Source organism: Scyliorhinus canicula, chromosome 20 (assembly GCF_902713615.1).
Source record: "Scyliorhinus canicula chromosome 20, sScyCan1.1, whole genome shotgun sequence".
NCBI classification, from domain to species: Eukaryota; Metazoa; Chordata; class Chondrichthyes; order Carcharhiniformes; family Scyliorhinidae; genus Scyliorhinus; species Scyliorhinus canicula.
Window position 1 is genome coordinate 32709712 of NC_052165.1, and position 23786 is coordinate 32733497.

General features: G+C 42.0%; 1 protein-coding gene across 1 annotated transcript in view; it reads left to right on the forward strand.

Annotated features, from left to right (window-relative positions):
• Positions 1 to 23786, forward strand: part of mon2 (MON2 homolog, regulator of endosome-to-Golgi trafficking) — a 163345-nt gene that overhangs the window by 53490 nt on the left and 86069 nt on the right. The window contains 4 exon segments of the mRNA XM_038780176.1: positions 37 to 100; positions 1309 to 1436; positions 6014 to 6145; positions 17409 to 17538. Coding sequence (XP_038636104.1) covers positions 37 to 100; positions 1309 to 1436; positions 6014 to 6145; positions 17409 to 17538 — 454 coding nt within the window.

Below are 23786 nucleotides of genomic sequence, written 5' to 3' on the forward strand. Positions count from 1 at the left end.
CTATTTTAATATTTCCATCATGTTTGATTTTACTAGGCTGCTGAATCAGGAATTGTGAAAGTTAAAACTATAGCTGCTCGAAACACAGATATTTTGGCAGGTAAGTGTGAATTTGCAACATCTTGGCTTATACTGAAGCATTTTTGCTAAAAACCTGTGGCCATGGCTACCTGTGCTGTGAAGATTTGATTTATCCCTCACTAAGCGATCTTGAGACTTGCGTGTTTAAACATAAGCCATCTATTGTTAACCCATAACTATGAACATATCCCAGATACTGCCATGCATGGGTGCTGCCTCCTTGTTGGCTTATTCCAGACTCTATTCCACCAGTGTACTGTCATGTGATTCTCTACATTTACCGTGGGTGCTACTATTCTCCATTTCGACATTAACCCTTGCTCTGCTAAACACCCTCATACTATAATGGCATGGTGCTAGCCTTTAAAGGCACATACAGCAACCTGTAATACCTGTGGCTGATTTTTCTCTTTTTACAGTAAGGGAAACTAGACCCATTGTAGTAGCATAACTGCTTCCCTACAGGGAACAACAAATTGAACCTGGGACAATCAAATATTTCATTTACTTTGTAGAGTTGCTTCCACCGCCATCATGGGAGGCTTGCTGTAGTGTAAAGTAACAAATATAATAAAAGCGCCTCCATAAAATTCAGAGTAAGGAAGGTTAAACAGCTGCTACTTCAGGATTAGGGCCTATGGTTTTAGCTCAAACCGGTGGAAGTCTTGCCAATGCTTGTCTGCAAAAGCCCCTGGCCACCACCCCCAGCCTAATTTAGGCTGATCCCAGCCAAGTTGTGCAACTTTGAAGAACTGAATTGTAAATTTTGCACATGTTTGCAAGCTTTAAAGTAGTGTTTCTAACTGCAAATAACTGCGTATGCACATATCAAAATGTGCACAGTTGTTTGCTCGTTTGCCAAATCTGCACTGTATTTTAAACAGGCAAAATAACCATGAATTGGTTCTTTGTCAATATAAATTAGATGTCAGAGAGTATTGTGTATGGGGACACCCAGTCTGAAATATCAGGATCTTAGCTCCTGAACAGTTCCTACAAGCACATCATTACGAAATGGATTTAGAAATTTCTATGAAGCTGTAAAACAAAAGGGCTGCTACTTATTGAGTTTCTACTAAAAAGCATCATTTGAATCGGTTCCAATTAATATATTTGATGTAAAGTTCAGTCTGGTGAGACAGTCCAAGTCTAAATTAAATTTCCATTAATACTTCCGAACTATAAACTTCTTAAAGTAACATGCTTTTTGAATGATTCTGTTACCAGCCTTGAAAGAAAACAGCTCTGAAGTTGTCCAGCCACTGCTCATGGGATGTGGAACCAAGGAACCCAAGATTGCTCAATTATGCTTGTCAGCAATTCAGAGGCTCATGTCTCATGAAGTGGTTTCTGAGGTATGTAGAAATTATTTGATGTTTAAATTAAGTTTGTTGGTTTGGTGCATTTAGTGACGAGAGTCATAGTAATTTTTCAAACACCTATTTATATAGCAGTTAAAAATATTAAATACTGAACTTTCTGTTGATTAGCTGGAAACCTAGCATAGCATTTAAGAGTCTGCAATCCAAACTGCAAAATTATATTGAATGTACAGCACAAATACAAGCCATTTAGCCCAGCAGGTCTATGGTGTTTATGCTTCATATTATCTCTTTCCCCCCACCTTGCTTCATCTCAAACTATCAGCATTGTCTACCGTTCCATTCTCCTTCGTATATTTTGCTAGCTTTCCCCTCAAATGCCACTTCGCCTGGTCTCAAGTAAAGAGGTTTTTCTTGAATTCTTTATTGATTGAAATTAAATGAAAATCGCTTATTGTCACGAGTAGGCTTCAACGAAGTTACTGTGAAAAGCCCCTAGTCGCCACATTCCGGCGCCTGTCCGGGGAGGCTGGTACGAGAATTGAACCGTGCTGCTGGCCTGCTTGGTCTGCTTTAAAAGCCAGCGATTTAGCCGAGTGAGCTAAACCAGCCCCATATTGGAGTTATTGGCAATTATTTTGTATTTATGATCCCTAATTTTGAACTCCAGGCAAGTGGAAATATCTTCCCTACATCGATCCTATCAACCCCCTTCATAATTAAGATCTCTGTCCGGTCACCTGTTGGTCTTCTCTTGTGGAGAAAAGAACTCGAGCCTGTTCAGTGTAGCCATCTAAGATGGACACTGGGCTACAAAATGGAGAACTGCTAAGGCTGCAGGGAAAAACAGTCTTAGTGAGGACAAGCAGCTTGCAGAAGACTGTTTTGCATTCTGCACGTACAGAAACCAGTTTCTGGCCAGGTGCAGAGTTCAGCCAAAGGTGCAAATGGGAAACAGATCTGCATAGTAATGAGGTGATCCAGATCCAGACCCCGGACAATAGAAACATTTAAGTATCAATAGATACTTCTCCATAAACGCCCGGACAGAATGGCGCCAAAGCAACCGACACAAAGAGCCGTAGGGACCGCCCCGCCCATCGAGGAACGACCCTCAGATTGGGGAGTTTGAAAGATATCGATTGGGAAAGACCCAATCGATACCTAGCAGGTGAAAGAACCGCCCCAAGGGGCACGGACTTCTAGGACCTATAAGAGTAGGTCCCGCACATGATTCGGTCTGCTTTGCTCCGGCTCAGGACTGCCTGCTTTGCTCCGCGGAGCTCAGGACTGCTTGCTTACTCCGGCCCAAGTTTATTGTTTGTTACATCGCATCCTGACTCCAGTTTCATCACCAGCCGTTGAGCCATCAGCCATCGAACTGTAAGTGCCAACACAACGATCGCTATGTGATCCAGACCTTGCTAGATCTTGACAACTTTGCGAATCAGAAAGTTGCAGACCAAGAACGGGACGAAGGCCTTGTTCCCTGACCTTGCCTGTTCCTGTCTAGATAAGTATTTAGTTGTTTAGTATTAGAAGCAAGTTAGTCTCTTTAGCGTATGCATGTGTATTTATTATATTTGTTATAATAAACACCAATCGTTTGGACTTACTAATCGGTGTACGGATTTATTACTTTGAACCTGACCTTGATATACTTGTGACGGTGTCTCAATAGGGCACCTGGCGACTCCGAGCATAATTACACACACAGAGCCATAGTAGTGTTAAGCACACGGCCTTTAAACGGAGGCGTCTTAATCACACTCCAGTAAAACGAGCAACATCAGTCTGTGACAAGTTATTTTGGGTCACGAGATATGGACTTTGCACTCTGTCTTCACATAGTGAATTGTTTGAGAGGACACTTGGTTAAGGAGTGGGAAATAAGTTAGTTGACGTTGCTACCCTTGCAGTGCTGTGGACCTACCTTTCTCAGGTTTTGGAATAACAATGCTGCTGTAGGGAAGCAGTTTGGTTCTGATATTCCATTGGTAGGTCTGACAATACAATCCAAAGAGACCCACTGCATCTTTAACCAGTATCCTCACTATTTTTCCCCATCACAACAAGGACGGTTGTAACTAGAAGTTAATTAGAGAACTGAAGGTAAGCCCTCAGACAGTAAGTCCCAGGAATTCCTTCAGAGAACCCTGGTGAGCAGAAAAGGTCACCATAAAAAACTTCTGTGTGAACTCATTATCTGACTCCAGCAAGCACGCAGAAGCATACTGGCCAGCATTTGGCACGGTTTATTCTCCACATGAACCTCTTCTCCATGTTACTTCATCTCATCCTATCATCACATCTTTCTATTCCTTTCTCCCCTATGTACTTCACTAGCTTTGCAACAACTGTTTACTGTCTGCAACATGACCAGGGATTTAATAAATGTTTTCAACTCCTTCTGGATAATGTAGCTGCAATGCAACCAAGCCCTGGATATATGTTTGCGTCCTCCATCTGCAGATTTTTTTTTTTTTAAATATTTTTCAAGGGATGTGGGCATCGTGGCTTAGCCAGCATTCTTATTGCTCAACCCAAATTGCCCTTGAGAAGGTGGTCGTGAGCCGCCGCCTTGAACCGCTGCAGTCCATGTGTTGTAAGAACATCGACAGTGCTGTTAGGGAGAGAGTTCCAGGATTTTGACCCAGTGACAGGGAAGAACTGCGATTACATTTTAAAGTTAGGATGGTGTGTGACTTGGAGTGGAGCTGGCAGTTGATGCTGTTCCCAGGCATCTGCTGCCTTTGGCCTTCCGGGGGTTTAGATAATGCAGCTGATGAGGAAACTGGGACACAACCATCGTTTCAATCCTCCGTCACCATGTCAGCTACATAATTGGCGTGTTTCACCCCTTTTAAGAGGGAAGGTGAATAAAATTCCAAGATGGAGCGGGTGACTAATTCTACATAAAATTTCTGATGAATATCATGTCTATCTGTAAATATTTTGTATTGTCCACTTTGGTTTTTTGTTTTTGTTTTTCTATTTTCGTTATGCATAGTTAGCAAATTCTTTCTTCCAAAACCCTTTCCACAGAAATTAATTCTAACCCAACTACATCAGAACAAATAAATAATCCACTCAATCGTATTCAGCAAAGTGAAAGAGCCTTCAGGTGACAACTATCATGGTGCTCATAGTTCAGGGTGAGGCTGAAAGAAAAGCTTTTGAGAACTTTGTGAAAAAGAACTTTAAAAAGATAATGGAATAGGGCAGGAGAAAAATGAATTCCTATTTCAGACATCCAACAAAGTCATGTTGTGCTGCGTTGCCTCTTTGTGTTCTGTAATATCCTATAAACTAGGGAGTGGTCTCAGGATTAAGGGTCAGCCATTTCGGACTGATAAATTTCCTCATTCTGAGAGTTGTGAGTGTTTGGAATTCTCTACCCCAGAGGGCTGTGGATGCTCAGTCGGTCATCACTCAGTTGCTAACACTCTCTCCTCTGAGTCACAAGGTTCCGGGTTCAATCCCCACTCCAGGGCTGGAGCACAAAAAGCAAGGCTGAGCCTTCAGCGAGATCACATCTGCCTGCTCGGGTGTATGTAAACAATCCCTTGGCACTATTTTGAAGAAGAGCAGGGGTGTTATCCCTGGTGTCTTGGCCAATATATGTATACCTCAATCAGCATTACGAAAACAGAATATCTGGTAATGATCACATTGTTGTTTGTGGATGTTTTCAGTGCATGAATTGGCTGTTGTGTACATTGCAACAGTGACTGCAAGTCAAAAGTAAAGCACTTTGAAGTGCCCATTGGTCACGAAAAGTGCTATATAAATGCAAATCTTTTTCTTTCTTTCTCATTCATTGACTATATTCATTGCTGAGGTGGATTTTTTAAACTTTTACGGTAATAGAAGAATTATGGAGATCAGGGGAGAAAGTTGAGGTTTAAGATCAACCAAAATGTGACTGAATGGCAGCAAAAGCTTGAGGTGTCATATAGCCCATGTCTGCTCCTATTGTTTTTATGTTCTTTTGTGATTCTACAAGCCGCAGACTTTAATCAGACTTTACCTGTTCTCCGCTCCTACACTTACTATGAGCAAAATTGCTCCGCAGCCTCAGGCCCTGCTAACTGTCCATCTGAGCCTCCAGCCCCTCACCCTAAATGTCAGCACTGACCACCAGCCAGATGTGTCTTCCCAATGCTTGAACCCAGCCTGGCTCACATATCCACTTTTTTCCTCCCCCTGCTTGTAACACTGGGAACACTGTATCTATGAATGCACTCTGTGTGTTCCAAGATCCTTTCTGCGGAATCTAACCTGAACCAACCCAGCTGTGGAATCACTTGCAGTTCATCATTAATTATTCTTTGGCTGATCGTGATTTCAAGTGTGCCTGTGAATAAATTTGGATGTTGCGTTTTGGAGTAAATTGTAAAATGCATGTTCTGCTTTTAGTGGAAATATAATAGAAAAATGAAAAGTACAAAACAGAACGTGCATTTATATTGCAGGAATATGGGGAAAGAGCTGGCAAGTGGCAGTGACTGGATTGCTCTTCGGAAGAGCCAGCTCGAGGGGGATGGCCTGTCCTCCTGTGTTTTATTCTATGGAACTCCTTACTGTTTGATTTGTCTGCGTTTTGACAGGGTGCAGCTGGAAACATCATTAACATGCTGTGGCAGTTGATGGAAAATGGACTGGAGGAACTCAAACTTCTTCAAACAGTCCTGGTCCTTTTGACAACTAACACGGTGGTGCACGATGATGCCCTTGCTAAGGTATGTGACAGAAACTACCCTGTTCTGTGCTGTACTGTTCTATGTGCACTTGAACAACACTCGCATGTAAAAACCAGTTCTTTAATAATATTGAATATTAAGTATTGAAACCTAAATACACAGTAGTTAAATTCTGAGGTATTTTAAGTTAAAATGCAGATTATTTATTATAGTCATGGAGTGTGCTTCAGCCTGGGAGGTTATCATGTTTAATTGCAATCTTTGCAATTTAATTTATTTGAGTTAAGCTTTCTCCTTGGTTTGACCTAAGAAACTCAAACATTGTGCTCAAATAAACTGTTTGACAGTACAATTACAAAGATTGCTACATTTTATTTTGAGATGATGTTTGAATTTGGGACCAGATTTTTCCATAGCCATCTGTGACCCAATGTACTGAAACTTTTTTGAAGAATAATAATCATCTTCCTTGGCTGAAGCTAAAAGCAGGTGAGTCTTGGAAACTGCTCACCAGTTTACAAGTGAAAATAATTCCATATGTGACCCTCACTTGGCAAGTTATTGACCCAGGAAATTATATTTGCCAAAGGAAAGGTTGTGCATTTTTGCCAGCCAATATTTTGTATCCTGCAATATAGCTTTCTCGCTCTCCCATTCTCTCCTGGGTTATCAGAAATAAAAAGGGTACACACTTGGAGGTTTCAAAGAAGTGTGTAGTGATTCCTCTTTTCTCATTGTTATCATGAAATCATTTTTTTTTTGACAACCGTATTGCTGCTTTTTGGCATCATGTTGCTTTTGAAACTAGAGCACTTGTCCAAACTGCTGTGCAATAATGATTAAATTGTGAGCCTTTTTAAATTGCGTGTCATGAAGTGATATCGGCGGCAAAAGTCCTATGATTGCCTCGAGTGGAGGCTGAAGTATGTGGACCTTGGGACAATGCCCATCAGCTCGCCACTGAAAATAACTCTGCACATGATCCTCACCTGGGAACACATTGACTCGGCATGGTGAGGAGCAGTTGATGTTTGCAAGGGCTAAGAATATGCGCTTTTGATTTTTTTTTTTAAATTCCAATTAAAAAGCCAATTTAGCTTGGCCAATTCACCTACTCTGCACATATTAGGCTTGTGGGGGTGAGAATGTGCAAACTCCACACGGACAGTGACCCGGGGCTGGGATCGAACCCAGCCCTCGACACCATGAGGTAGCAGTGTGAACCACTGCACCACCATGCTACCCGACGCTTTTCTTTTCACTTACTCTTTTGAGTTAGCAGGTCATCTATCAGTGATGATGCGTGTTTGATAAGGTAAGTTTCCACTCATTGTTGCACTGCTACAGGCAAATGTTCTCAAGATCCTGACCTCATTGTTTTGCTGACAATGAGACTATGCCAAGGTTCTATGTTTCTTCATGTTGTTTTTGGGTACTAATCACAAGTCCGCTATTTCCCCGATGTGATGACTTGCCTGTGTACAGCTAGAATTGTGAACCATTTTGGAAATTAGAGCTCTGGCTTTACCATTACTGCTGTAGAACCAAAAATACTTTTTTTAAACTTTGGTCTGATGTCATACAGCAGTTATGATATTTATGTATGAAGTTGGTATTTCTCTGAAGCTCATCCTAAGGGTCAATCATGAGCAATGTAAACAAGCACCGCAAACTAATCTGAAAGACTCATCCCATATTTGGATCAAATAAGAAAAAGAAACTACCCAAGAGGATCAAATATTCTGCATTGTCACAAGAGCAGGGAAGGGTACCCAAAATGGTGAAGCCACAAAGTCAGCACTTTTTGATTTTAAAAAAAAGTAAAAATTCCAGATAAACTGTGAGGTGAGTCCTTTGGAGTAGTTCTATTTTCTTTCTGCCTTATTATTTCCAAAGATCAGATCAATATTTATATCTAACCTTAAATGTAAGTTGGCAAAGCAAATAAAGTTATACCATAAGCAGTTATTAAAGAAATGTTATGAAGTGATTTTCTCCACTCCAGTTGCCAGATAAGAACATAGTTTTCATGAACAATTTGTGCCTGATTCAGTGATTGTTTGCACTCTGTCTATAAATGCAAGTGGTTGACTGGTCGAAGGCAGGTAAATGCATTTTTATTTCTGAAAATCATTAAAGGGTGGAACCTTCAATCCACTATTGCAGGTTATATTTTAATGAGCAGAATTTAGGAAATGAAGGGAATAATCTCCATGTGTGGCAAAAGCTGCCAGCAAAAGCAGCTGAGTCCGACAGCTGGTCCACTCACACTGATGCAACAGTCAAGAAAGCCCAACAATGTCTCTACTTCCTATGGAAGCTAAAGAAATTCGGCATGTCTGCATCGACTCTCTCAAACTTCTACAGATGTGCCTTAGAAAGCATCCTATTTGGCTGCATTACAGCTTGGTATGGCAACGTCTCGGCCCAAGATCGCAAGAAACTGCAGAGTGTGGTGAACTCAGCCCAACGCATCACACAAGCTTGCCATCTGTATACACCTCCTGCTGCCTCAGAAAGGCAGACAGCATTGTCAGAGACCCCTCACAGGCTTTGCCCTCTTCCAGACCCTTTCATAAGGCAGAAGATACAGAAGTCTGAAGACCCGTACCTCCAGACTTAGGATGCCAGACAGCTTCTCCCCACAGCTACCAGACTCCTCAACTACTCTCCCTTGGACTGATCTGTTCCCTGTAAGAACGCTATTCATGATGCCCTATGCTGCTCTTATTTGGCCCTTGTTTCGCACTGTAACCAATCACTATTTGTTGATGTACCATTGTCAATGTACTCTGTCGATTTTTTTTTGTCGACTGTGGACGTACTGTGTACTCTCCCTTGGCCGCAGAAAAATACTTTTCACTGTACTTCGGTACATGTGACAATAAATATCAATCAATCAATCAACATGATAAAGTTGTTTTGAACGGGAGATGAATAAAGACTTGTTGGAAATGTGGTTGGAGCTTGTGTGGAATGTGATTACCGTGGGTCACAATGGAGATGGAGGCAATGTTTACCTGGAGGACAGAAAGCATGGTTGGAGTAATGGAGATGAGTGGAACTTGCACATGTCACGGGAGAATATTGAGACTCATTCATGGAGTATTTATACAAATCTTTGTCTTGGGGGATTATGACTGCATTGAGACACTGAGAGTGATACATGTGGAACCGGTTTACGCTAGGTGACATTTTCCTTGTTTACTTGCTCTAGCTCCAAACTAAACTGTTGTCAGCCAGCAGAAAGCTCTGTGTAGGTGTTTTATTTTCATATGTGGACTGATACAAAAGTAATTTTAGACCCACAGATGGGAACATCCACACTCCCAAAAAACTTTTTGTAAGTTTTGGGGACATGGGAGACCTTCTCAAGTAATTTTTAATTGATATTTTGATTGAAGTTGTATTCCATTGGCTTGCAGTTAATTTGTGACAATATTCCTCTGTTTTTAGTTTTGCTAACTTTGCACTGTGTTTCTCCAGTTGTGATAATCCTGAGTGTATGGTCAACTGATAGAAATGATCATTTGTTATTATCCTCTCAAAACATTTCATTATTTTGAAAGTTTCCACTCTCTTTAACCTTCTCTATTATAGTGGGGAGAAAAAAAAGCTTTCTTCATAACTAGCCTCATAATCCTGGTAACATGCCAATGAATCTTTATTGTCCCTTTTTCTTGCATCTGCTATTTTTAATGGGGTGACCAGAATTGCACTCTAACTGATGGCCAGCTAATGTTTCGTTCAAATTCTGCATCATGATTCCAAATATTTAACATTACAAATGTTTTTGTAATAGTCTGTTTCATCATTTTCTCGACCTAATATTTGCCAAAGAAAATTCCAGCAGTAGACACTGCATTGTGCCAAAGGGAAATGGAAGAGAAAAGTTTATTGTGATAATTAAGCATGATTACTATTTTCTATAAAATAATTTCAGTTTTATGTTCTTTTCCAGAGGTGAGGGAAAAACATTAATTATTGGTTTAAAAACAGTATCAATTATATTTGAGAGAACTAAATTTTCACTCATAATATAGGTGCTGTGGTATGTATTTTGATGATTTTGCTCATCACTTGCATTTTTCTCTTCCCCAAAGCCCTAACTGCGAGGGTTAGTATTCTATAACCCATATACCAAGTGATGTCAACAACAGCTTTCTGTTTATGTAGTTCCTTTAGTGTAGAAACTAGGAGCTTTGCAGAGGTGCATCAAACAAAAATGGACACAGAGCTGGAGAAGGTTGGGAACAGCCTGGTTCAACCTCAAAACATAGCTGGGGTGTGGTTGGAATCAATAACCAAGAAAAGGGTTTGTGGCTCGAGCTGAAGAGAATGGTTTTGGCTATCAAAAGCTGGTTATTGGGCAGTCAGTTTGACTGCACAAAGGATATAAAAGGATTGAGAGGTGTTGGAGAGATGGTGATGGATGTCATCGGTGTAAATGTGGAAGCTAACTCTATGTATTTAGATGGTGTAGAGATCTACCATGCGGTTCAAGTGCAGTCTCGCAAACACTATAGAACTCGGTAGAAATTTGAGTTACACTTCTCGGATGCAAGTAAGAATCTTTTATTGCCTCTACTGATTACAATTGAGAGAAACTTAAATCTATTCTCAATAAAGCCTTACCAGCAAAAGACTTGAAGAGAAGTAATTTATAAAACAATTTGAACTTTCAAAAATAATACAGAAATAGTTTCTTGCTTGCGCGAACTTCAAGAGTTAGAGTGGTAAAGTGAAAATACGAAAATAAGGATAGCAAGTAGTTAGATCAAAGTATAGTGTGATCCTGGGCAGCACGGTGGCACAATGGATTAGCCCTGTTGCCTCACGGCGCTGAGGTCCCAGGTTCAATCCCGGCTCTGGGTCACTGTTCATGTGGAATTTGCACATTCTCCCCGTATTTGCTTGGGTTTCGCCCCCCCCCCCCCCCCCCCCCACAGCCCAAAAGTTGTGCAGAGTAGGTGAATTGGCCATGCTAAATTGGCCCTCAAATTGAAAAAAAAATGAATTGGGTACTCTAAATTTATTTTAAAAAAAGTAAAGAGTGATCCTGGATAGAAAATGGCTGTATGAACTCTCATGTTTAAGGAAACTTTTATCAATCTGAGGCCATCCCTACCTCTATGTCGTCCCAATTGGTTTGGGTGAGAATCAAATACATTTGATTCGATGGTTAACTGTCGATCCTCAATGTACAACATATGTTTTAAATGTTTCATATTTGAATATTTGTGTGTGCTATGGAATGTGATTTTGTGCTGTAATCAAGTCTGGTTTTTACTGGTTTTCTGCTGACTTCACTATCCATATTTTGAACAGTGGTGGTTTCATATTGCTGTGGTGCTTATTTCGACCTTGATCTTGATTACTGGTACAGCTCATGTCTCAATATGAAACTTAGTTGAAGAAAAATAGTCCGTTCATATTGTCTGTAAAAGTGTTGTTTTTATCTCCAATTAATTTGTGGATGTGTCAGCCTTTGTACCTCTGTTGAAGTTATGTGTTTTGTCATGACCTAAGAGTATGAATACTGAAATCCTTATTTTAAAATGGGTATTAAAGACTGGGCTTTAATATTTACATTAAAATAGCCTTTTACCTATCAGAAATAGTTGATTTCCTTCAGATGGCGTTGCCATGATGCAGCACACAAATGTGAAATAATAGGGAGCCCAGGGTTAATCTTGAGGCAATGGTGCAGCAGGAGGAAAACATACATGGATAGAAACAAACATAGAAAATGGAAACAGGAGGAGACCCATTCTACCCTTCGAGCCTTCATTATGATCATTGCTGATTACCAAGTTCAATACCCTGATCCCAACTCTTTCTCCCCCCCCCCCCCCCCCTCCCCCCCCCCCCCCCCCAATAACCCTTAATTTCTTTAGCCCCAAGAGATATATCTAATTTCTCCTTGAAATCACGCAACATTTTGACCTCAACCACTCTCTGGGTGAAGAGATTTCTCCTCACCTCAATCATAGAAGCCCTTCAGTGCACAGACCTGTCGACCTATGTACACTCCCCCATCCACCTTGCCCTATCCCCCTAACCGAACCTGCATGTCCCTGGGCATTAAGGGGTAATTTAGCATGGCTAATCCACCTAACCAGCCCATCTTTGGACTGTGGGAGGAAACCGGAGCACCCAGAGGGAATCCACGCAGACTCTGGGAAAATGTACAAACACCACACAGGCAGTGACCCATGCCCGGAATAGAATCCGGGTCCCTGGCACTGTGAGGCTAACCACTGCCACATACCGCTCCTAAAATGTTTACCCCTTATGCTCAAAACAATGACCCCTAGTTCTGGATTCCCCCACCATTGGGGACATCCTTTCTGAATCCACCCTGTCTAATCCTGTTAGAATTTTATAAATTCTATGAGATCCCCTCCTACTCTTCTAAACTCCAATGAAAATAACCCTAACCGACTTAGTCTCTTCTCATATGACAGTCTCACCATCCCAGGAATCAGCCTGGTAAATCTTCTCCATAGCAGGAATATTCATCCTCCGATAAGGACACCGAAACTGTACATACTGCACCAGGTGTGGCCTCCCCAATGCCCTAGACAATTACAAAAACTATTCGGAAGGACAGTGGATGGTAAGGGAGGTGGTATAGCTCTGTTATTTAACGATGACATCCGGGCAATAGTAAGAGATGACATCGGTGCTGTGGAGGATAAGGTTGAATCCATTTGAGTGGAAATCAGGAATGGTAAGGCGAAAAAGGCACTGATAGGAGTAGTCTATAGGCCACCAAATAGTAACATTATGGTGGGGCATGCAATAAACAAAGAAATAACTGATGCATGTAGAAATGGTTCAGCAGTTATCATGGGGGATTTTAATCTACATGTCGATTGGTTTAACCAGGTCGGTCAAGGCAGCCTTGAGGAGGGGTTTACAGAATGTATCCGCGATAGTTCCCTAGAACAGTATGTAATGGAACCTACGAGGGAACAAGCGGTCCTAGATCTGGTCCTGTGTAATGAGACAGGATTGATTAATAATCTCATAGTTAGGGATCCTCTCTGAAGGAGCGATCACAATATGGTGGAATTTAAAATACAGATGGATGGTGAGAAGGTAAAATCAAACACTAGTGTTTTGTGCTTAAACAAAGGAGATTACAATGGGATGAGAGAAGAACTAGCTATGGTAGACTGGGAGCAAATACTTTATGGTGAAACAGTTGAGGAACAGTGGAGAACCTACCAAGTGATTTTTCACAGTGCTCAGCAAAGGTTTATACCAACAAAAAGGAAGGACGGTAGAAAGGGGGAAAATCGACCGTTGATATCTAAGGAAATAAGGGAGAGTATCAAATTGAAGGAAAAAGCATACAAAGTGGCTAAGATTAGTGGGAGACGAGAGGACTGAGAAATCTTTAGGGGGCAACAGAAAGCTACTAAAAAAGCTATAAAGAAGAGTAAGATAGATTATGAGAGTAAACTTGCTCAGAATATAAGAACAGATAGTAAATGTTTCGACAAATATATAAAACAAAAAAGAGTGGCTGAGGTAAATATTGGTCCTTTATAGGATGAGAAGGGAGATTTCATAATGGGAGATGAGGAAATGGCTGAGGAACTGGAACAGGTTTTTTGGGTTGGTCTTCACAGTGGAAGACACAAATAGCATACTAGTGACTGATAGAAATGATGTGGAGATGCCAGCGTTGGACTGGGGTGAGCACAGTAAGAAGTCTTACACCAGGTTAAAGTCCAACAAACCTGTTGGACTTTAACCTGGTGTTGTAAGACTTCTTACGATAGAAATGAGGCTATGACAGGTGATGACCTTGAGATGATTGTTATCACTAAGGAGGTAGTGATGGGCAAGCTAATGGGGCTAAAGGTAGACACGTCTCTTGGCCCTGATGGAATGCATCCCAGAGTGCTAAAAGAGATGGCTAGGGAAGTTGCAAATGCACTAGTGATAATTTACCAAAATTCACTAGACTCTGGGATGGTCCCGGCGGATTGGAAATTAGAAAACGTGACACCACTGTTTAAAAAAGGAGGCAGGCAGAAAGCGGGTAATTATAGGCCAGTGAGCTTAACTTCGGTAGTAGGGAAGATGCTGGAATCTATCATCAAGGAAGAAATAGCGAGGCATCTGGATGGAAATTGTCCCATTGGGCAGACGCAGCATGGGTTCATAAAGGGCAGGTTGTGCCTAACTAATTTAGTGGAATTTTTTGAGGACATTACCAGTGCGGTAGATAACGGGGAGCCAATGGATGTGGTATATCTGGATTTCCAGAAAGCCTTTGACAAGGTGCCACACAAAAGGTTGCTGCATAAGATAAAGATGCATGGCATTAAGGGTAAAGTAGTAGCATGGATAGAGGATTGGTTAATTAATAGAAAGGAAAGAGTGGGGATTAATGGGTGTTTTTCTGGTTGGCAATCAGTAGCTCGTGGTGTCCCTCAGGGATCAGTGTTGGGCCCACAATTGTTCACAATTTACATAGATGATTTGGAGTTGGGGACCAAGGGCAATGTGTCCAAGTTTGCAGACGACATAAGATGAGCGGTAAAGCAAAAAGTGCAGAGGATACCGGAAGTCTGCAGAGGTATTTGGATAGGTTAAGTGAATGGGCTAGGGTCTGGCAGATGGAATACAATGTTGACAAGTGTGAGGTTATGCATTTTGGTAGGAATAACAGCAAAAGGGATTATTATTTAAATGGCAAAATATTAAAACATGCTGCTGTGCAGAGAGACCTGGATGTGCTAGCGCATGAGTCACAAAAAGTTGGTTTACAGGTGCAACAGGTGATTAAGAAGGCAAATGGAATTTTGTCCTTCATTGCTTGAGGGATGGAGTTTAAGACTAGGGAGTTTCTGCTGCAATTGTATAAGGTGTTAGTGAGGCCACACCTGGAGTATTGTGTTTAGCTTTGGTCTCCTTACCTGAGAAAGGACGTACTGGCTCTGGAGGGTGAGCAGAGGAGATTCACTAGGTTAATCCCAGAGCTGAAGGGGTTGGATTACGAGGAGAGGTTGAGTAGACTGGGACTGTACTCATTGGAATTTAGAAGGATGAGGGGGGACCCTATAGAAACATATAAAATTATGAAGGGAATAGATAGGATAGATGCGGGCAGGTTGTTTCCACTGGCGGGTGACAGCAGAACTAGGGGACATAGCCTCAAAATAAGGGGAAATAGATTTAGGACTGAGTTTAGGAGGAACTTCTTCACCCAAAGGGTTGTGAATCTATGGAATTCCTTGCCCAGTGAAGCAGTTGAGGCTCCTTCATTAAATGATTTTAAGGTAAAGATAGATAGTTTTTTGAAGAATAAAGGGATTGAGGGTTATGGTGTTCGGTCCGGAAACTGGAGCTGCGTCCACAAAAGATCGACCATGATCTCATTGAATGGTGGAGCAGGCTCGAGGGGCCAGATGGCCTACTCCTGCTCCTAATTCTTATGTTCTTATCCCTATTCCTATAGTCAAATCCTCTCGTTATGAAGGCCAACATACTATTTGCTGCCTTCACTGCCTGCTGTACTTGGGAGCTTGCTTTCAGCAACTGGTGCATGAGGGCAACAAGGTGTCGCTGAGTATCCACCTCTCTCAATTTACACCCATTCAAATAATAATCTGCCTTCCTACTTTTGTTACCGAAGCAGATAATCTCACATTTCTCCACATTATACTGAAATTAACTCTTAATTTTAAAAAAATACCCAAAGTCTTTGAGCTTTGGCTGCCTAATAGCTACAGTCACCAGGTTTGTAAATTTAAATACAAATACATTTTATTAAAAACACAATAATTAAATAGTCAACAAATACAACTACTTATCTACTGTCTAATTTCTAACTTCCCCTTATTCTGTCCTATAAAGAGCTGGTCACCGTTGGGGAGAGAGGTCGGCAGAGGAGGGAGTTAGGGGGTTGTGGTGGGGGCTCTTTGTGTTCAGGGGTATTGGAGGGAATTGCGAATGGTGCTGAACAGTGTGTATTCAACAGCAAGCATCCCAATTTCTGAGCTGATGATGGAGGGAAGGTCTTTAATGAAGCAGCTGAAGATGAGACACTAACCCGAGGAAGCCCTGCAGCAATATCTTTCAATTGTGATGAATCTAAGATGTGCGGCATCTTTTTTGCATTTCCCGCACTAATTATTTGCTTCTGTGTTGGCATGTTATGGACAGTTTTTCTGTTCAGTCGGCCAAACCACTGGCAGCTAGACTGATACTGTTCAATTTCATAAAGGACGCTTACAGACATATGACTCTTTATCCCGTAGTCTTTGAGCTAGATATAAATCAAGGCATGAAAGCTAAAATGTGAGTGTCTAACCCAGTCTGCCTCCTGGAATCTTTTTGAGTTGAATAAGCTGAAGACAGCTTTGTTCTCGTATCGTATAACCCTAAAAATCGCCAACGGTAAATACTTCATTAGATTTTGAACAAACTGACCTTTTTGTTAAATTTAATGTCATATTTAAATTGAATGCGTATTTATTTATTTTTCAGGCGCTTGTCTATGGTATATTCTACCTGCAGGAATGATTTCTTCAACCTTGCCTAGTCAAAACATTTTTTTGTTTTGTGTTTAGGGATTCCTTATTCGAAATTTGCATTTGAAATAATAATGTTTGTCAGTTGATTTCCATTTTTTTACCCTTCCTAGTTTAGTTTTAATCACAATGTTGTTCCTGCCCACTTTTATAAACTTAAAAATGAAAAGTGAACCTGTACTCAAGAAATCAGTCATCATCTGAATGGCGCAGGGTGCCTTGATACTTCTAATGAAAAGCCAGAATTGTACCCCTTTTTATTTCGGATACTTTAATTTCTTGCATTTTCTGTTTAATTTTCAGATTTCTAGCATCTATGGTCTTTTATTACTCATAGAGCTCTGAAATGTAAATTATTGTTGCTTGATATTTTACGGGTTGCCTTTTTTAATATTTTCCTCAACCTAATACTTCCATTCACCCTTGTTATGCATAAAACCTTTTGTAAGTCGTTAGCCAATGGAGATCTGTTATCAATACTTTTTGCCTGTTTTCAGGGAAGCAACACAAACTTGTCAACTTCCCAGATGAATTTTCTGTATGAATTCCTGATTGTAAACAGTATTTTGTCAAGAGAATTCCTGAAATAATGATTATTCTTAAATGTCACTCGGGTAGAAATTTGAATGTGAAATCTCTTAACTATCTGCCAGTAATGTCACTATTTATTGCAATACCTGTAGTTGATTTTGACCTTCGCAGATTCACTTTTCCTTTGTAAAGCACAAACGTTTATGTTTCCGTTTCAGGCAATTGTACTGTGCTTTCGGCTACACTTTACCAAAGACAATATCACCAATAACACAGCGGCAGCTACGGTACGGCAAGTGGTTACAGTTGTCTTTGAGAGAATGGATGCTGAAGATGAGCAACATAAAAGTGAGTTGAGTTGGTGCTAACGCGAGAATTATGGGTTTGTGCCGGAGGGGGTGGGGTGGATAGTATATACAGGAGGTGGAAGGAAGTGGGCCTGGTCAAGGTGAGGGATATTTATTTAGAGGAAGGGTTCGCCAGTGTGGAGGAGCTAAGGGAGAAGGTAGAGTTGCCGAGGGGGAGTGAGTTCAGGTATCTGCAGGTTGGGGACTTTGTGTGAACAATCTGGAGGGGATTCCCTAGGTTGCCAGGATTCACCCTGCTGGAGCGACTGCTGCTTCCAGAAATGGAAGGGGAGGGAAGAATTGTGGATATGTACAAGTGGCTGGGGGAGCAGGGAGGCGAGCAGAAGAAAGGAGAAATGGGAAGCGGAGTTGGGAGGGGAGATCAATTGGGGAGTATGGAATGAGGCACTGCGTAGGGTAAACTGGGCCTCCTCTTGTGCAAGGATTGCATGGGGCAAATCTTGCTGGAGTGGCGGTCGGCATCATCACGGGGGGTAGCGGCTTGGTTGGGTGACTAATCTTGCAATTAGAGAAGGTAAAGTTAAGGGGCTCTTCAGGGGGGATGGAGGAAATGTGGGGGATGTTTGTGACCGTGTTTGAGGGGCTGTTCGTCGCGGGTGAGGGGGGGTGAAAAGGGGGAAAAATCTATACAGACTGTATAGATGATTGTTCAGAAGTTTTGTTTCCCGAGGTGTTTATTTGAGGTAATCTGTTTTGATACATGTTTGTAACAAAATACATCTAAGAAAAATTTAAAAATTAAAATAAAAGTGAGTTGAGGTGATTGTGCATTAGAAATGCATGCGCAGTTCAACAATTTGCAAGGATTATCACAGAAAAATATATTCGGTTTAGATACTGGAGCAAAAATGGTAAACTAGTGGATCATCCCCGCTATGCACCCCTGTTGAGTGATTGCGCAATGGTTGTCACATATTTCCTACATGTAGAATGGATGCTGTATGTTTCTAATGGTGCTGCTGGTAAACTACAAATAACACAGCCCATGAAAAGTAAATTTGACCTCACTTTCAGAATGAAGTTGAATAATTCCAAAGTTGTCGATCATAGTGAATAAAGTCAAAATGAATAAACCTTTGCAGGCATTATGCATCACAGCACTGTAAGGAAAAAGCATGGAGAATTTAATTATATATCATCAGTAGACGTTTTCACTTGTAGTTTTACCCTCTTTGATACTGCTCACATTAACTTTGACAAGTTTAGCCTTCCTTCATTAAGATCTCCAGAAAAGGTAATTTCCTAAAATGTGAGTCTTCCCTTAATATCTCGAATTGCCAAAGGCCAAAAATCTTCTTATACCTTTCCGTGCATAAGTTTTATACTCAACCAGCCAACCTTCACACAACAAACGAGATAACTTCTGGGAAGCTAGCTTGCCCAGAAAACACAAATAATGACAGGAGTTCTAGTCATTGATCTTGCATCCCACAGCTTCAGTACTGAGACAAATAATATGAGTATACCGTTCTCCCGTAATCATGAACAGTTTTTGGCTTCCAAGAAGGTTCCAGGATAACATTTGGAGATGTATGATGGCACAGTGGTTAGCACTTCTGCCTCACATCACCAGGGACATGGGTTCGATTCCAACCTTCGGTTACTGTCTTTGCGGAGTATGTACATTCGCCCTGTGTCTGCGTGGGTTTCTTCCGGGTGCTCCGGTTTCCTCCCACAGTCCAAAGATTTACAGGTTAGGTGGATTGACCATTCTAAATTGACCATTAGTGTCCAAAGATGTGTAGGTTAGGTTACGGGGATGGGTCGGAGGAGTCGGCCTGGGTGACATCCACCTTTGGAGGGTCGTGCAGATTCGATGGGCTGAATGGCCTCCTGCACCATAGGAATTCTTTCGTTCCAAGACTTTCTGGTTTGTCTGAATGCTAATTATTTTTTGAGCATTGTCCAATTCTCCAGTTTGTTGATAGTCTTTTAGTTTTTCCCCTCTTCCTTTATCTTTTAGTTGGGGAATTAATCCAACAAGTGTGGAAGGTGAGACCATTAGCCTCTAAAACCAAGTCAAACAATGCATTGCTGAAAGAGCCCTTGCAGTAATGAAGACAAATGAATATCATTACTCGGTCAAAGATAGGGAGAAAATTGATATATATTACTTCCAAGTGAAACTGTGTAGTCGTTTGAGATCAAGTCTAGTTATCGTTTCACATTTGGGAGGGGAGAATTATTCAGAAGAAATCCTTTATTTTTAAAAATAATAATGAATGCACCTGGCTAATGTCACTTTATAAATAGACATTTATTTGTTAATATTTACCCATTTTTTTTCTCTCTCCTCTTTCAAAAGACTTAACATAACTCAAAAAATAAATAATCTCTAATGCACATCAAAATACAGCAGGGTGTGGTTTAAAAATGACCAACCCCCAATTTGTGTTTGCACTATGAGGATCATCCTGCCAATGTCAATGAAACGCATCAGTTCTCCATCTACTTCAGTCAAAACTCTGTGGCTGAGGACCCCTTTGTTGATGATTTGTAACCAGTAGACCATGTTTTAACCTTAACACTGCAGCAAAGGCAAGGTGTAAGTGCTTTATGTTTAAAGCACTTGGGAGTATTCTGATGTTCCCTTCCATTTTTCCAACCAGGGACCGGGTTCAATTCTAACCTTGTGTGACTGTGTGTGGAGTTAGCACATTCTCCCTGGGTCAGCGTGGATTTCCTCCTCGTGTTCCAGTTTCCTCCCACTGTCCAATGATGTGCAGGTTAGGTGGATTGGCCATGCTAAATTGCCCCTTTGTGTCCAACGATGGCACTATGGGGATAGGGCAGGGGATCGGGCCTAGGTATGGTGTTTTTTTTTGGAGGGTTGGTGCAGACTGTATGGGCCGAATTGTCTCCTGCAATGTAGGGACTCTAATGATTTGTCCCTGCATTTCTTGTTGGTTCTTTTATTCTTTTGCTTTTCCGCAGTAAATAATTAATATTTCAAAGCATGTCATAAACTTTCTTGGTTTGGTTGGTAAATATGCATTTCAACTCACATGTTCCATTTCCAGAGATTTTCCTATCCTGCCAATAATTAGGACTTGTCCCTGATTTTAAAATGAGTATTTTGGGGTTGTTTTACAGTTGAGTCACAGAGTTTGTTTGAATTGTAATTTTACTAGAGATTAAAATTCCCATTTTTTTTTAAGTCACACCTTTTTCTCTGAAATCTGTGCAGGTTCTGAACATTGTTCTAATTAACAGAGAAAGCTAGATTAGCTAAACTTCTTTTTTCACCTCAGCAGCATGTTCAGTTTAATTTTACTTTGGCTTAAACCTTTACCGTATATATAGCATTTGCTAGTCAATGTCCAATAGAATGTTTAGTGCAACTAGTGGGAACAACAGGCCAGGATATTTTACAATTTTTGGGGACCAAATACAATTCCCAAGACAGATCTAACTTACTATAAGGAAATGGGTAGACTTGTGTTTGTTGTTTCAGTAGTTTTATGATGCTCTAATGTATGCTCGAATTGGTCTGAAATTGCAGGCTGTAGAAGTGGAAGAACAGAGTTCCCCAATGTAAGCGAGTCTATCTATTCCAAAGCTGAGAGAAAAGGCAAAAGCAATATGAAAAGCGTTAGTATTTTTCAGTTGACTTTATTTATGAAATCAAATACGTATCATTTCCAAAAGGAATGGTAGTACTTTGCCGGGGACCATCTTCTGTTTTGTTAAATTATTTATGGTGCATTCCCCCTCCTCTCATGAAGATGATAACCTGATATATTCTATCGGTGCCAACAACTCTCCAATATCCTGTCTATTGTCTGTTCTTCATGTGTTGAGATAAGGAGACTGGACCGAGGCTTTGTGCACTCCACTCCTTCCTGTTGATCTGGTGATGTTACATTTCCCATTTTCCCACTAGGGGACATGTCCGTTGATACAAAGCCAGCATTACAGCCTTGGGATGTTGTAACCCATTTAGTCAAATTTACCCAAGTCATTTGTCTCTACTTGCCATGGAAATGGATATTAACCATACTATTTTCCAGTCTCGATATTCATGGCCATATTAAGATGTAAGTCCTAAGGAAAAGAGAGCAGAGCTATGCTACAGCAAGTTCTAAAGAAAAGGAGTGGGTGGTGCTTGGGGAATTCAGAGCTTCCAGTGTCTTGCTTTGGAATCTGCATTCCACATGATGCCCGTCACAGCAATTCTTGGGAACTTGAACATTCTCTGGCTGCCAATATTTTATATCTTCCAATTTTCAAACTCTGGACCAAAAAGGTGAAATATTGCATTACATGTAAATAAATCTGAGATGTATTGCAGGAGTTGTATTTTTTGTATTTGTATTTGCATGTTGTTTGCGTGTGCTTTCCCACCCATTCAAGCTAAAGTGTCTGGTGCTGGAAAACAAATTCAGGAACAGAGATGTGGAAAATCAACAGAGCACATGCTTCCCAGCACATTTCTGAGCAACCCATGTTGCTCAGATCTGTCAGAAAGTTAGCAAGGGGACAGAAATCCTCGACTCAGTTTCAGCAAACTATTTAATTCTGGGGGCCATCACAATCCATCCCAATCACATTCTCGACTAATATCCACATGTACTTCTTAACAAGCGTTGCTGGATAATAGTCAGGAATAATTATCTCTGGCTAAGTCTTTTGCCTGGCTTGTTCCCAGAGTTGTTGTCCTCAAATATTTCAGCTGATATCCCTTAACTTCCTACGTATCAGGGCTAAACTTTGGACTTTCTGGTATGTGTATTTCAGTACCATAATACAAGAAGCATTTACCCACTAAACCATTGCTAGAACCCTCTTTTATATTTTTGGCAGTTGTGTCTGCAATGCCGAAAGGCGGAAGCTCAGTGGAGGAAGACACAGGGAGCGGTTTATGAATATGGGGAGAAGGCGAGTAGGATGCTGGCGCATCAGCTCCGTAAGCGGGATGCGGCCAGGGAGATTGGTGGAGTTAAGGATACGGGAGGGAATGTGGTGCGAAGGGGGGCAGACATCAATGTAGTCTTCAGGGACTTTTACGGGGAATTGTATCGGTCTGAACCCCCAGCGGAGGGGGGGGGGGAATGGGGTGCTTCTTGGACCGGCTGAGATTCCCGAAGGTGGAGGAGGGGCAGGTGGAGGGACTGGGGGCGCCAATTGAGCTGGAGGAGCTGGTCAAAGGGATAGGGAGCATGCAGTCGGGGAAGGCGCCGGGGCCGGATGGGTTCCCGGTCGAATTCTGTAAAATATATGCAGACCTGCTGGGTCCCCTGTTGGTTAGGACCTTTAACAAGGCAAGGGAGGGGGGGGGCTTTGCCCCCGACTATGTCCTTGTGCTGATTTCCTTGATCCTTAAGCGGGACAAGGACCCCCTGCAGTGTGGATCATACAGGCCGATCTCGCTGTTAAATGTAGACGCCAAGCTGTTGGCGAAGATCTTGTCCACAAGGATAGAGGATTGTGTGCCGTGGGTCATCCACGAGGACCAGACGGGGTTCGTGAAGGGAAGGCAGCTGAACACCAACAAACGGAGGCTCTTAAATGTTATTATGATGCCGGCGGTGGAAGGGGAGGCGGAGATAGTGGTGGCGCTACACGCGGAGAAGGCCTTTGATAGGGTTGAGTGGGGGTACTTGTGGGAGGTGCTGGAAAGGTTTGGGTTTGGGGAGGGGTTTGTCAGATGGGTGCGGTTGTTATATGAGGCCCCGATGGCGAGCGTGGCCACGAATAGGAGGAGATCGGAGTACTTTGGGTTACACCGAGGGACGAGACGGGGGTGTCCCTTGTCCCCCTTGCTCTTTGCGTTGGTGATCGAACCCCTGGCCATGGTGTTGAGGGAGTCGAACTGGAGGGGACTGGTGCAGGGTGGAGAGGAGCACGGAGTGTCGCTTTATGCGGATGACTTATTGCTATATGTGGCGGACCCAGTGGGGGGGGAATGCCGGAGGTGATGAAGATTCTCAGGGAATTTGGGGACTTCTCAGGGTATAAGCTCAACCTGGGTAAGAGCGAGCTGTTCGTCGTGCACCCGGGGGACCAGGGGGAGGGGATTGGTAGGCCCCCACTAAAAAGGGAGCAGAGGAGCTTTAGGTACCTGGGAGTCCAGGTGGCCAGGAGCTGGGGGGGCCTACACAAACTTAACCTTACAAGGCTGGTGGAGCAAATGGAGGAGGAGTTTAAAAGATGGGACATGTTGCCGCTGTCACTGGTGGGCAGGGTGCAGTCCGCCAAGATGACGATGCTCCCGAGGTTTTTGTTCCT